Source organism: Odontomachus brunneus, unplaced genomic scaffold (genome assembly GCF_010583005.1).
Source record: "Odontomachus brunneus isolate Ranch 3 - 2012 unplaced genomic scaffold, Obru_v1 Obru_scaffold_063, whole genome shotgun sequence".
Taxonomy (NCBI): Eukaryota; Metazoa; Arthropoda; class Insecta; order Hymenoptera; family Formicidae; genus Odontomachus; species Odontomachus brunneus.
The window spans coordinates 266,316-282,613 of NW_022639513.1; the positions used below are offsets into that span (position 1 = coordinate 266,316).

Genomic DNA, 16,298 nt, shown 5'->3' on the forward strand with positions numbered 1-16,298 from the left:
CTAATGTAAGAAACGAGTCTGGTTTATAAGAACTAAAAATTTTGCCTCAATCAAAATATGTTTAGTTTTGTATCATTGTCATGTTAATTTAATCATTTTTTTTCTTCGTATACGAAGTATATAAGTTCACTATCACACACATATATCATCACACATATCGTCACACAGCATCACGCATACGTGACAGCGATAACTTATTTTTTTCTATATTTACGTAAACAGAATAAACCTGTTTCTTTTGTAAAGTGATTACATAAAGAAATATAAATAGTCTCTCGAGAAGTTTTTCCCCAAGTGAACGCTGTGTGCTTATATTCTGACTTTTAACGGCAACTCGAATAAAAACAAAATCTCGTGAGTGTCTAGCTAAAAAGTAGTAGATTTATAACATCGTTATATTTAACAATATAACGCTAACGTCTGCTAGTGGTTGGATAAACAAGTTAATTGATGGCAACAAACAAAAAAATTATAGTTATAATAGGAAAAAAATAACTACTTACCAGACAATAATGTAATACTCATTTCTGCTTTTTTAAGATTTTTATGAAATAACATAAATTTTCAATCCTAGCTTTCTGCCTAATTTTGAAATTCTAATGGCGATGTAATAGTTAGGTAATATTGTTTTAAATAGAGACAACCCCATATTTATTTTATCATATTTGACAGCTAATGACTAAGCAACGGCTAGATTGTAAAACTACATATCTATTTTACATATCAGTGTATAATCATAAGGGAGTATAATCTAGCTATCTATTAGCTTCTGAATCAGGTTGATTAATTACATGTCTCCTCGTTATCGTGAAACGTCATTATTATTATTATGTGACATGTTTTATCTACGTGAAATGACACGTAAGATATGCGTGGAGAATCGCAAAATAGGTCAACTGATAGCGAACATGATAAAGAAGCATAACACTCACCTATCCACGAATTCTGCCCACATACAAGCTTCACCGCCGAGCATGAGTTGCGTGACATTGGCCGCGCCGACGAAATCGAAAGGATTGCAATTATAATACTTGGTCCAGTCGCCGCCGCCGGCAATGTGATCCAAGTACCAACAAGAAGATAGCAAAACCGGGTGGCCGGCCATTGTCGCTCTTTCCAGCTCTTTCTGCCAACGCGGTATCTTCCAGACGTGGACGACAGTGTTCGTGGGTAACACCGCGCCGTTGTCGAACACCTACGAGGCCCAAATAAGCTCGAATAGAATCCGTGCACGGAGAAAATATTGTAGCAAAAATTGCAACAAAATTTTTGTAATCTTGGACCATACACGCGATTATAATCGCAATTACTATTATTTGTTTAAATATGTTATGTCCGTTTGATTGTAATTACTTGAAAGTTTCTTGTATCCTATATCCAGATAGATCGTCAAATTTACTATTTCTAAGCTCAGAGAAAAATATGGTGATGGCAACAATACAAGTGATGAACGATACACGAATTGCGTATGTAGAATTGTGATGCATATGGTTTAATAAACTATTTTGTAATTATGTCAATTAAAGCTGTAGTACATAATTTCAGTAATAATTTAATTAAGAACTAATTATTATAATAGATTTAGTAATAACTGCGCAAAATAGTTTGTTAAATTACATACAATAATTCTACATAGAAAGCTTGTCAAACGTTGCCACCTATATAGTAGCCCTATATTTTTCTGAGTGTACAGTAATTTATGTGAAATCTATTGTAAAAAGAAATTTTAACATAATTTTTACTACAACATTTTCTCCGTATAAATAATGAGAGCGATAAAAGCGAAAAGAGGGAACTGCTCTCGGTTGTTGAGAAATAAAGGAGTTGCAGTGAAAAATATAGAAGTTGTAGAAAAAAGTCAGAGTATAGATAGTAAATTACTCACTTCTTGCCAGACGATGGTTTTGGCGTCCAACGACTTGCTGATCGCAAGCACGTTCGTTATGTACTCGCTTTCCAGGAGCTCGTATCTGTTGGACATATTGTGCATGTTCATGTACGTAATAATTTCCGGATTGCTGGCCCAGCAATCGAAGGGCACCTCGTCGCCGCCCAGGTGGACGTATTGATCGGGGAACACTTGCACGATCTCGGAGAACAAATTGCGCACAAATTCGTATAGCGCCGGCCTCGTCGGGTTCATCGGGCCCAGTTTACCGTTCAGTTTGCCGTTTGAGTCTAATACACACACAAACAGACTAATTAACGCGATTCTCACCGTTGAATGTTAATAAGTTTCAGGGGTTGCTGAAAACTTTACCGACAGAACACTGACATTTTTCTGCAAAGTTTACGTCGTATTGGTTTACGTTGTACAGAATTACAGAATTACATATGCTTTTACGCGCAAAAATGATTAGGAACATTCCTACACAACAGAACGTCTAAAACCGGGACGTAAGACGTCTTAAAGACATTTTAAAGATGTTTTAAAAATATAAAGACGTCTTATATTCCAACGTCTGAGAGTCTTTCAAATGTCTTTCAAACGCCTTATATCCTGATTTTAGACGTTGTGTTGTGTGAGTTACTTAATATGTGACGAAAATGAACAAAAAAATTTTAAACGTAAAATCTCAAATTAGCAGTTAATGTAATACTTGCCTAATCCAAGAGTTTCATAGCTTATACATACTAAAAGTATCCTCCGCTCAGAAAAATTGTGTTGTAATTGTTGTAATTTTATTGCAATTGTTATAATTTCAATAATTGTCAAGTTGTTAATAACTGTTTTTATAATTGTCATAATTTCTGCGTAGTCCAAAATTGGTCTAAGATGGACAAAAATTTTGTTGTAATTGTTGTAATTTTGTTGTAATTTTTCCCTACAATGTTTTCTCGATGTAGAATGTAATCGTAAATTTAGCGTTAAGACATTGAAGTCGTTCGATTTCAGAAGTCATTCGTCTTGCGCGCGCGTTATATATTTTCGTAACATTTTTCGGGGTTGAACGGAAACACGGATCTGCGACTTTTGTGGGAGTAACGACGCGCGACTCGTAAACCAAGTCGCGTGTCCATGCTCATTTATTTACCGTAACATGCAGTCAGCAATTCCGGATATGCCAGCCCCCACGATCTGGTATGTCCGGGTGTGTCGAACTCGGGCATCACTCGGATCCCGCGTAGTCTCGCGTAATCGACGACTTTCTGCACGTCGTTGGGCGTGTAGATCATCGAGTGATGGAAAGCGCCCTTGGCGGACAGGTCGGGATACCTGGTGCTCTGGTACGGGAAACTATTGTCGTCGACGATGTGCCAGTGCAGGACGTTGAGCTTGTTGTACGACATTGCGTCCAGTGTCAACAGGAGGTCGGATATAGGTAGATAATGGCGAGAGGTGTCCAACAGGAGACCTCGATGCGGCAATCTCGGCTGGTCCACGATGGTCTGGCATTTCACTTTCAACTGAAACGCACGATCAAGCTAACGTCACGCCTGCCGGCTCGTTCCCGAGCGAGAAGCCGATCGCCTGCCAAAATGTCGACCTTCGTACAGGAAGCTCGACGTGAGCGAATTTATAGACGTGCTTTTCTCCGTGGATGTGTTACTTTCTCGTCGACGAAAGTCGAACGCGGCTAAGTCAATAACACTATAGAAAAATTGTATGCGCCATTCTCGAGAATATCTACGATACGGATGACCGTCACAACACTTCATACATACATTGTCCCGAAAAATAAGAATCTGGAAACTAAGATATTTTTCCGAAAAAAATCATATCTCAAAATATCAAAATCTCGAAATACAGTTTTTCTGAAATATACAATTATTTCATAGAGCAACTATCAGAGCAATAAAAAATGCACTGTCAAGCCAGACATGCCTAAAGTCTTTGCGAAAGTTCTCCATAGTCCTCCTGCCGAAAGTCCTCTTAATTATGGGCCAACTTTACTTCGTCTGCCCACATGCTTTATCTAATTAGAAACATGCTTTTTCTAATCAGAAACTCCATTTATTACTAGAAACATCTATATATCTTATGGTTGCAAGAATTTTATTCTAGCTGATAACACATCGCTTAATTTTATTTAGTCATGATAAAGAATATTAATAGAAAATTTCGAAAGGTTCGATAATTTACTTCGCTATTATTAAATCAATTTTTTTCAATTTCTTAACTGTAATATTATTTCGATTTTAATAAAACTCAGGGAGAGGCATTTTTGTATTCTAAGGAAAAGTTTTTTTTTTATTCTAAAAGAACCATTTCGCAATTTTGTACCCACTATTCCTATCAAGATAACTAAAAATACATAAGCAACATACATCTGGGGCCACTTAGTCTCTATCTCCCTTATGTGTACAACGAGACAATTCGAATATTTCAATAAAATTGTATTTCGAGAGATTATCTGGATTTTCAGATTTCGATATTATATGTGACTTTTCATGAAATCGTCCCACTTTACAAATTTCAATAAATCTTTTTCGGGCCAATGCATGTCCAAAAGTTCCTTGCTTACAATCAGGTAGAGTAAACGTTCAGATACTCACGGTTGGACCGTCGCCGGACGGAGCCAACACCTGCGAGAAGGTTTCGAGTCCTCGTAGTATTCCCCAGACGGCTTCGGCCCGGAGAACGGCGACCTGCGATGTCTCGTTTATTTCAAGCTTATCTGAAAAAATCGTTCGCGTACGTCAACAGCGACATTAAATCGATTCAGTCGAGGAGGAAGAGCGCGGATAAAATCGTAGAATTATGCTCGCTAATCGCCGGTTACGACCTCACGACGCGGCATTACCTCACGACTCGGGCCGATAAGAAACCAGAAGGCAGATCTCGAGCTGTGTCTTATTGTCCGTCCTCGTTTCAATCGTTTCGCTGATTACGCTACCATTGCTTAACTCGCTCGAAAATCTTGCGTTCAGTGCGCATTCGTCACTCCGCGTCACCGCGCGATCGCCTTGGATTAATCGGAGTAAATTAATTGTAATTCTCGTCGCGCGACTAAACGATCGATCGTCGAGAGGCTTCAAGGCTTCTCAGATATGGCCGGATAACGCGAGGAATCAACTGTCGGATCTAAACTAAAATCGCGTTGATCTATGATACGTACGTAGGTGTGTAAAAAATTATATTCAAGAAAAATATAATATTATTCTCAGCGGAATTTCTCCATATACATACTCAAGAGGATGCTTCTAAAAAAACTAAAAAGAAAGCCTTTTAACATCTAAAAAAGAACTCTAGTTGTAAGATGCTGTTTTCTTCCATTCCATATTCTAAGCAAAACTCTTACCGAAAGAGTAAAATTTTTCTCCCAATGAAGAAAACTATTCATTGAAAATCTGCTAAATATATATTATATATTATTGTTTTTCTGTTTTGAATCAAGAAGAATATGTTTACTTGAAGCAAAATTCCCTTTAACTAGAAGAAATTTCTATTAATATATAAGAACAAAACTTGTACTATAGATATAGAAAGATTTCTCTAATTTATAGTTAAAAAATTCCTCTAATTTTAAGAATATGGAATCAGAATATTTTCTTTTTAGTTTTATATAGGTAAATTTTCTCTTTTTATCCGTAATGTTGTCAAGAGAATCAAAATAAATTCAACAGTTATTCATAATGTTATCTCTATTGCTATTTCAGAGTAAAAAGGAGCGCAGTAAAATAGTAATGAAGAATTTTATCCCAAGCGTGTGGAAATATAAATTGAAATATCCCATAATTAATACGACATATAAATCTCTATTACAAAGAGCAAAACTTTGTATTGCAGAAAATAGATTATATTTTCATTACATACGAACATGTCCTGTGAATAACTGATATTATCTATTACATTCCAAACATTATCGTGTCTTCTGTCAGCATTTTCATTATTAAATGTTAATAAAACTATTTATGAATTACTAATGAATTTATTTTGATCATTTTTACAGTATCACGGATAAAAAGGATATACATTCTAAAAAGTGAAAATAATCTTGATATTTTTACGAAAAAGAATATTTTCGAAATTTTTATTATTGCTTTTTATTGTCCGTGTAAAAACTGATTAATTGTATTTAGAATCTTCTTCTGACCGATCATTTTGCAACTAGTAAAAAATAGCGAATACATTACGATGAACAACGTAAACACCATATATAAGGGGATTCTGCTAAAGATAAGATTATGTTTTTTAAGTGTATATAGTCTCGCATATATATATATATATATATATATATATATATATATATATATATATATATATATATATATATATTTCGCATAATATTGTGATTACATCAACGAATTGTTATTTTCCATCATGTTATGTTCACAAGATATGTGAAAGAAATTATTGCACAGATCAAAAAGTTTGATTGATTGAACGATTTGAAAGCGTTTTAGTTGAAGGAAACGAGAAATTTCTGGTATTTAGAAATAAAATTTATAATTTATTTATCTATTTAACGGAAAATAAATCCTTTTTATACGTAAACGAAGCTTAATAGAGGCCATATTCGGTTCTAAGAACTAGAACTTTATTTCCTTCAACGAAACGCCACGTTCATTGTCGCCCTAATTCAACCAATCTCTTTTCACCGTACGCTATTTCTTGCTGTTCAATCAATGTACCGTTTGTTTAATGCAAACCGTCAGGCATTATCGAATTGACTTGATAAACCGGTTTAGATCACCGATAGGAGAGAGGAGACAGTATTAGGAATCGCAGGGATTCAGTTCACGCGCACGCGAAAACCCGTTATCGACACAAATGGGCGAGTGTCATATCGAGGTTACGACTACGAACCGCCCACTGGCATCATCCAGTTAATTTGTTGGTGCACTACTTACTACTTTGCAATGCACGCCATGTATGGGAAGTGTGCAACCTCATCGCGCCGCTACGCGTGAAACACGCGCTCCAATCGTGCAGAATTTATAGTCGAAAAATGCAGCTCTTTCCTTCAACATCGGCTAAATAAACGAGTCGATGTGTTGCTGAACGCGAAATGTAAGAGCACGCGAATAACCAGACGTAGGGACGATTCGTGTAGTTTCCAGTCACGCGAAATTGCAAGATCAGAAAATCGCGTTCGGTGCTGAAGATGCAGCTTCTTCAGCGCTCTTTTCGTTTCGGCCCGTTTCTCTCTTCTTTTCTTTTTATAATGTATAAACTCACAGGATTCGTCCATGTGCAAGTGCGGCCAATGCTCGCCATTCTGCTCGCAAGGCTGCAAAAGGTGGATGCTCAGGGCCTCAAGAGTGCCCCTGAAGTGAGGATCGTCTCGGACGGATGTTCTTGGCTGCCCCTCCGTGACCAGCCTGGCTATTCTGGCTTCCGTCAAGATGATTCTCGTATACCGTTCTATCGCCTCGGTCACTATATCGCACGTCTCGCCGCTTACCTGACAGCGAAAAGAAAAATACCGTACAAGATATGAACGAGTCGAAGTAGCGTCCTCTAAAATTCCATGAGATACGCGACAGTGCGGTCCGCAGAAGCTGTGAGATAACAATTTACGTTGGCCTTACCGTAGATTATCGCGATATTTGGTGTATAAAAGGGTGAACAATATTGGGGAGAGGAGTAAAAGCGAAGGTACGATCGCCGCGGTGCAAAACACGTGAAATCGCGAGCGGAGCGTCGTTCCATCCGGGAGATTCGACGAAATAACAGAAAAACGGTCGCATCGCGTGCGCATGCAAAGTCCGTTTGGTAACTGTCAAGAAATTACTGCGGCGAAATTGAAAACGACAAACATGTGACGGGAATCCGTCAATTCCTCTCGACAATTTCGCATAAGTGCACGCTTCGGAGAGTCGTCGCGTGCCAAACGAAAAAACGCGAATGGACCGTCTAAATCATTTTCATTTATTTATTTATTTATTTATATTTTTGTAGAAAAGAGGAAGAGAGACATTCATTATGCGTTCGGAAATGTTCCCTAAAGCGCAACAGAAAAAACATTGGCAATGATGATGAGTGACGTTCACATAATTCTGATTTAAGAAAAAATAAAGAAATTAAGAACTATACAATTATACACAGATAATAGAATTTATATTGGCATAAGTTCGTGCGAATTTTTAAACAAAATTGAAATATATTTAATTCTTATTAAAAGCAATTTTCACCAATAGTACATGTGCCATTCTGTTGGGCAACTTTTTATCGCCTCTCACGTAATTTCACAATTCTCCTCTTGTAAAACTCTTGTTTTGTGAAATTACGACAAAGAAACGTTCCAAGTGGTTTTTCACATCTTTTAAAGAAGCGAAGTTGATACCGTCAAGGGAGTTCCGTAATGAGCGAAACAGATGATAATCGGTGGAGGTAACATCGGGTGAATATGGTGGGCGAGGCAAAACATCCCAACCGAACTCTAGCAACTTTTACGGAAGTAAAAAGGCATAATGCACCGGAAAAGCTCATTACTGCCTTCCGTTTTCAAGCCTCAACGAAGACAACTGTGTGTTTTTAAACGCTACCATTTATACCACAAAATAAGCTCTGAAATGTCAAAGCTATTAAAACATACGCATAGATAGCCAACTGTACGAAATTATTCTTCTAATATCAACATGCGGATTCCGCAACACACGCTGGACAAAAATCCGCACGAACTTAGGGATCAATTCAATATATAGGTTAAGCTCAGCAACATCGACGTTGTTTGAAAAGACTCCGCAATTTCTTATCTTCTTCTCTCTGTCATGACAAGCTGTTGTTATCAAGTGTGTCAGAGAAGCAGTGTCGAGGAATATCAATTATGAATCTGACATGCCAGTTCAAATCAGTGGCAGCAGAAACTCATGCAATTTTAATGTGAACTTCGCTTCGAGAGAGAGAGAGAGAGAGAAAAGATGGAAAGGCCAACTTACTCGGATGTCGAAGTTAGACGGCCGCAGAAGGTAGAAATCCTCCTTGAGCACTCGCGATTTCGGCATGGGCCAGATTTCGCCCTTCGTTGGTTGAAACCACGAGCCCGAGTCCGAGTGCAAGGAGGAGGCCCGCCAGGACGAGGCGGCCAGCAGGAGTAGGACGATCGTCGACGATGACGTTCGGTGCCGCATGTCTGTCTCGCGAGAGCGAACGGACGAGTGAACGAGAGAGCGAGCGGGCAGAGGCTAGTGAGCGATTCACGTGCGCGATCGGCGAGGAACGATGCGACTCCACCGAGTGGTCATCGTCTACTGGCGATCGCAGGAACACGCGGAGAACGATACGCGCGTACGATAGTGGTAACGACCTTAGCCTGCGCCACTTAAATTTTATCACTTTGGTCCCCGGGAGCCTCACGGTCAAGTGGGAATAAACCAGTCCTCCTGGACTGTGGCGTAGTCTCTCTCCGTTTTATCTTTAAATCTCTCATCACCGTGTGCACGCCGGAACGATCGTCAGGAATTCGCATGTTTCAGCTGACTTCACGCCTCGATCGCAAACTCTCTTTCGAGTTTGGTGCGACGAGATGCAAGGGAGGAGGAAGAGCAAGAGACGTGCGACATCGGGGAAATGGAAGAATACGCGAAGGCGTCTATATCGTGTGACCTTCGTCGCGATTGCATTTCGTAATCGCAAGTACTACGAATACAGACACGATCTGTGCTAATCAAAAGAAAATATAGCATGAAGGAATTATAGGCAAAAATAAGTGAAATTTGAATGAACATTATTCCGTGAAAAGTTATCGAATATCTTTTTTCATCCAGTTGCAGAGATGACGTGTATGGAGCTATTGGATTTTTGTTTTATAACATCTTGGCCTCACTATCCCCCCAAAAGTGTAGACATGCCATCAGCCAATCTACAAGAATTCGAAAAGGTGCTAATAGAAATATGAAATGAAATTCCTAAGGGCGAAAGCTAAGGGTCTCTATCAATATAAATGGCTGAAGAACTGGTCACATATCGAGAGAGGAATATTAAATCTCAAAACTCAATTTTACACATTTAACACCCACGCAAATTTACACATTTACATATAATCTGACGTATTACACACAGATACACAGAATGCGCAAAATACAACCAGCAACCTACCCGCAGTACTCATGGGCTAATGCTGGCGGTAAATGATGAAAATATATGGATAATTTTAGAGAGAGAGGATATATGTGTATGTGCGCGTACGTGATACATCGCGAAAAAATCAGACGTATAATTTCTTTTTCTTTAAATTGAAGCGAAAAAGCCAATATTTATAATCCTGAAAATGAAATTCATAAAAAAATTGTTTGCCGGTTCTATGGCGATTCTGCCGAAATACACAATTTTTTCTGTAAATATTACGTTTTGAAAGGATAATTTGGTGAAAATGTTGTAAAACAAAAATCCAACAATAAAGAAAGAAAAAGAGAGAGAGAGAAGAGAGAAAAAGAAAGTAGATACTTTAAACTAAAAAGACAGATATTCCTACAGTAATTTTTCACGAAATAATACTCGTTCAAATTTCATTTATTTTTGTCTATAATTTTTTAATATCATATTTTTATGCTGAGCGGAAAGTATTTATGTCGGCTGAAAAACCATTATCATTTAGTGCGCTATCAGTTATCTCTAGATACATGCAGATAACGATTTTATCGAAGATATTATATGACGAAGGGTTGGTATTTATAATGAGTAGATAAAATCCCCCTTCGTTCGCTCTAAAATAGCGCGGTTTTTTTTAGGTTTCGTGTTAATGGGTTATTTTTTTTGTACTTTCACATTTCCACTTGCGCTAAGCCAACGTGGAACATTGAGCATGCTTAACTGCCGTATCTTAAAACATATCGGCATTTGTTTCGCTCGATAAGCGTCACGGTCGTAAGAAAATACTTAATCGCGAGCGCATAATATTTATATCAAATGATGTCATGTATCTCGCGAAGCAGCGAGATCGTGTTCTATCGTCATTGTGCCATTATCAAAACATTAGCAGAAGGCTACGAGCAATCGAGTATAACGATCGACGGTCACCGCAAATATTGCTAATTATTAGCACAATGTAACTATCAATCTGGTAATGTTTGCAATTATTTTTTTTACGATACTATGAAAATCACCCAAAATTCCTCCCAAAACGTAACGATGATATCTCATCTGGAGATACTGTCGAGGAGATTGCATAAGAAGGTTTCTGTAAATCTAATCGTTCTTCGAGCAACCCACCGTATCTATAATACATAATATTTGTTCGATAATTGTGTGATAATATCCGCCAGTACATAATAACGGAATAACGATGATCGAATAATCGGTAATAATAATGAGTAACAATAACTGGGCAACGGCAATAATAACTGAATAAGAACAAGGTAAAGAAATTGTCGTAACGGCACGCCCGAGTTGCTTTCCCATGCGTAATAGCAATAATTAAATAATAACTGAATAAAGAAATAATAATGCTCGAATATTAAATAGTAGTGATAATAATATCTGCTCGACAATCGTGTGATAATATCCGTGAGTGGATAATAAAGAAATATTGATGATTGAATAATCGGTAATAACAATACCTGGGTAACAACTCTAACAAAAACTCTAGGCTCAACAACGATTAGGTAAATCGACCGTCGTAACGTTCCGCTTGGGCCGTTGACTGAGCAGCTCTGAGGGGGGAGGGCGCGCAGCCGGGTCATGCAAACACGCCTGCGTGTGCTCGAGTATCACATCATAGCACTATCAATCGTCGAAGCGATCGCATTGGGAGTTGCCACGTTATTTTCTATAGATTATTCCGCACCGATTTTTAATACCGCGTTTTGACTTCGAGACAATTGAGGCAATAATTAAGACAAATTAAGATGCGTACTGCTCACGCAAGCAGGTGTTGCGGGCTTTACCGCGACAAGTAATTATCACGTTTTATTTACTTTTTTACTTGTTAGAGAAACTTCGCGGTCGAGCTCTTCTGGCTCGAGCCGAACGGGGTTAACTCGAAGGTGCTTCATTAATTAGCATTTGTAATTAGAAATCAGACAAGATTTATAATTCTCATGCTCGAAATCGAGATAATTTGAATCGAATCAAAGATCGCGTTAAATTGTAATTACACGCGAGGAGAATAATTTCTGAGTAACATCACTACTTAAAAAATTTTTATTTGTTCTGATTAAGAGATTTATTTGCAACGTCAAGAAAAAGGAAAATGGAATATTCCAAGTATAAATGCATTCCGAAAAATTTTTCCAGCGTAAAAAATATTGCGTTTATTTTTTTTTTAATCTTTCAAACTTCTTCACTCAAATCGTCGTCAATACACGAATCTAATCGGCGAAATGGCATTTTCCAGAAACGAAAGCAGAATGTGGCTACCCTGATCGGCGGTTTGGTGAGTCAAAACAAAAAACATATTGGTAATAGAAAGACAAAAAGTCTTTCGATGTAGTGCATGCTTATAGAATCAATGCGATTTACTTTGCTTTTTGTTGTAGTATGTGTACGTGCCGTCTGATAAAAATCAAATTGCTCGAAACAATTAGAAGATCGCTTTTTCAAATAATAATATTAGCGATAATGCATATTTTACATAAAATTAGCAAATAAATTTTCAAGTATTTTTCTCCCAATGTATATATATTTATTAATTGATTAACTTGGATTATTGATTGGTCGAGGATTCTTTTCAGAGAAAATTTTGATTAATCAAACCCCAACACTATCTGGTAGATGGCTAAAATATTGAGTATACGCTCTGAACATTCAAAATTTTATAGAATTATTCAGTTTTATTGAATACGAACTTCCAGGTGTTTCGAGCAGTGAGCCAACACGCAAAAAGATTGCGCTAACGCGCAAAGGGATTGCGCCACAAAAAATGCACAATCACATCACCTGTGTCATAGATCTCTCGCCGGTCGTTAATTTTCTCAATTTTCTCTCTCGCATGAAGTTGAATCGCGACTGCATTTCATAAAATAGAGTTTGTGCTTCGTTATTAAGTAAAATTCGATATCGTGCGGCACCTGCGCGAAGCGATCTAACGTAATTATATAGACTGCTCGCAAAATTAATTTCACGATCGTCGGAAAATTTTCAGGTTTCAATTTTTCACTTAGAGTGAGTTTCCTAAAGCGGAACACAATAGAGACAATGCTAGTGTTGATCCCTCGCGAGAAACATGATGTACACAAGTCAGACATACGAGCAGTTGTTTGTTTACTTACGCGACACGTGACAAATTCCATCGAACGAAGACAAACGTCTCACGCGGTAACATTTTTTTCGTGTGAATTGTGAATATACTTCAATACATTTGATTTCATTGCATTTCATTTGCATTTGCATTGCATTTGAGTGAAGCTACATTTTTATTTTTGACCAGAATCTTTATTTCTATCGTCACAATTTTCATAGTTTTTGATTTTTCATTCACGCTCGCATTCGCGATTATTAATTTGATAGGTTTTGCCTGATTGTATTTGCGGAAGAGTCGCGAGCGAACTTCGCGGAAATATTGCGGAGTTGTTATCTGCAAAAGTATTGCGGAATTGCTTTGCAAAAGTATTGCGGAGCTGTTATCTGCAAAAATATTGCGGAATTGTTTTCGCAAAAGTATTGCGGAGTTGTTTTCCGCAAAAACATTGCGGAATTGTCTTCGCAAAAGTATTGCGGAGATGTTATGCGCAAAAATATTGCGGAGCTATATTATAGCCCACTACGCTGCCCCATCGAAACGTTACATTAGGGATATTCCGTGTTGTACGTGAGAATTTCGCACAGATTACTTTGCCCACGCATCAAAAGATTTCGCGAGATCGGCCGTCCATTCGCGTCGTATGTTTTCTTCGCTCGCAGATTCCGTTTTCTTCGTAAGCGATTTGCGTGTATCAAAGCGATACTACAACTGGATCGGACCGTTGCTGAATTCGTCGCACATACTCGTTGTTTATCCGAAAGGCCAACATTTCCTCGAAGACGCAATTCACGATATTTCATACGCAATTTGCAACTCGGAGTGTATCCACCAAGAAAGATGGGGTTTTTCGTGAAACTTCCGTTAGATTACCGCGGTCGGGAGTGAATTACAGGCGACGTGGGACGCGAGGACTATTGCAATGTCAAATGCAGTGACAGGATGGCTGGTGGACCTTGGACACCGTGGGACGACGCGCAATGGTGAGCATTCAATTTAGATGCTCATAGAATAGACATAAAGCGTCACTTTACGTAGATTGCATGCACGTAGACGTAAATCGCATTGAGTCCAACGAGAAGTAAATTAAGAATTGGAATTTGCGATTCGCCGGAGTTACGTAAGAATGATCCAACCAAAGAATTTAGCTCTGAGATTTTCGCAATAGTTTAACGAGTTAAGCATTTCCATTTCTTTAAGAGTACTGACTAGCTCAATTCTTAGAAAAATGTGCAAAAGGACGCGACTGATAAAAAAATTTAAAAAAACTATTTGTTAATTCATTTCAAGCATCTATAAAGCTTATATTTTTTTTGTTTGATTTAAAAAGACGTGAATGAAGTATCCATTGATAAAAGCTTATAATTTTTTTAATTCGATCATTCTAATAATGGCCAATTGAAATTTCGATTCTGCAGGCTTCCTTCTCATCGGATTGTTTTTTGATGATACATTAAATTGATATATTTCATCATGTCATATTTATATGCTCTGTATACGTTATATATGCTTTTTTTATGCTCTATATATGTTTTATATATCTTATATATGCTCTATACACTATTTTAATAATGTAATTTATAACTTGTTATGTCGTATTATATACAACATAATATCTCTTCGGAGATATTTTCTTATGCACACGCGTTTGTTGTTGACAAGACGACAAATTAAATTTCGACAACAAATTAAGTTATTAAGCCGAGATTCGAACCGATGTGTTTTGAGGCTCCACTAAATTACTAAGCCGAGATTCTACCGATGAGTTTTGTATTTTCGCTAAATTATTAAACCGATATTCGAAACGAAGTGTTTTAAGTCTTCGTTAATTTATTAAACCGAATTTATTAAGTTAAACCTAGGATAATTTTTTAAAATTGCTGAAAGAAATGTTCGTGTTTGCAAAAGTGTATTATTGAAAATGACGTGAAGTGAACATATTTCGCTCTGCATCATCTCTTGGATGTCAATGTGCGTTAATGTCACTCTACTCCCTCGATAACACGCCCAAAATCTTGAAAATACTTTTCCAATAGCCCAATGTCGCATTCATAACGTTAGACCTAATGTAGCGTCGTAGGAATGTCGGATTCTCGCGCATTGGCCGAAAGTCGGTCATGTTATTGCAGGTTATTTAGGTTATATAGTGTTAGCATCTGGAACACATTCTAGGATAATGTCTTACAGTTTTTTTAAGTAATTTTCACGTTCGCAAAGATATATTTTCGAAAATGACGTGAAGTTTGTCTATTTCGCTCTGCGTCTCCCGGATCACATGGAATGCTCTGTTTCATTTTCGCACGTACTTTCACCATTCAAAAAGGTTTTTAATTTTGTCGAATCAGCACGAGAAAATAGTTTTGCAAAGGTATTCGGTATCACGTCAACGACATTTCCTAACAAATTTTACTTTGTGTCGACTTGATCAAATTAAAAATGCTTTTGTATAATAAAAGTATATACATGAATGAAATAGGGCATTCCTGCCTCAAAGTTGAAAACGATGTAGAACTATTGCTATCATGATACTGATTTCATTTTTCGAAAATTACAGCGTACTGTCTGTCTAATTTATATGATAAAATTACGTGCTAAAATAAAGTGTAACGTTGGTCAGTGCGAAATGAAAATGATATCTCAAATTACCGTTGCTAATTATATTGAAAACTCAAATAATAGGTAACGTATTTTTCAAAAAATTATTTGCAAACGCTTACACCTACAATACTCTTCTCTAAAAACTCTTTCTTTGATACGCCCGATACACAAGCGATTTGAAGAATTCATCAGAAAAGTAACAAGAGCTTATTTTGGAGAGAATGCGAATATCAGCAACGTGGCATTCACATTTACGTAACGTTTATGTGTAAGAAAATTGAAATGACAACATAGCATATATACTTGCATAACATCTGTGAAAAGATGATAGCAGTATCATGTTAGCGCCTATTTGACGATCATCTTTATTCCATAAATATCTATGTGTATATAAATTCGATATAAATTCGATATCGTCGGTAAATGATGATAACGTTTTCTACTTTTTGATGATCACTCTACGTTATCGACGTTTATCAAGTTCGTCGCTCGCTCCGGCATCCCCTTAATAATCTTGTAATTTTTTAATGCTCCCAAACGTCTCTTTTATCACCTTTTTGTTTCTTTATTGAAAGTATAAAAGTGGTTTGGTCGCTGAAATTATCAGAGGCAATTTTCGTAATTGCAAAAGAAGAC

The 16,298-nt window shown here is 37.3% G+C and overlaps 1 protein-coding gene across 1 annotated transcript in view; it reads right to left on the bottom strand.

Moving 5' to 3' along the window:
• Window positions 1–9,018, bottom strand: part of LOC116846360 (beta-hexosaminidase subunit beta-like) — a 10,229-nt gene extending 1,211 nt beyond the window's left edge. The window contains exons 1-6 of the mRNA XM_032820074.1: window positions 8,827–9,018; window positions 7,124–7,349; window positions 4,498–4,619; window positions 3,036–3,408; window positions 1,886–2,178; window positions 933–1,195 (exon numbers count right to left, since the gene is read on the bottom strand). Of these exons, the coding sequence (XP_032675965.1) occupies window positions 933–1,195; window positions 1,886–2,178; window positions 3,036–3,408; window positions 4,498–4,619; window positions 7,124–7,349; window positions 8,827–9,018 (1,469 nt within the window). The remainder of the gene's footprint in view (window positions 1–932; window positions 1,196–1,885; window positions 2,179–3,035; window positions 3,409–4,497; window positions 4,620–7,123; window positions 7,350–8,826) is intronic.
• Between the last annotated feature and the right edge of the window lie 7,280 nt (window positions 9,019–16,298).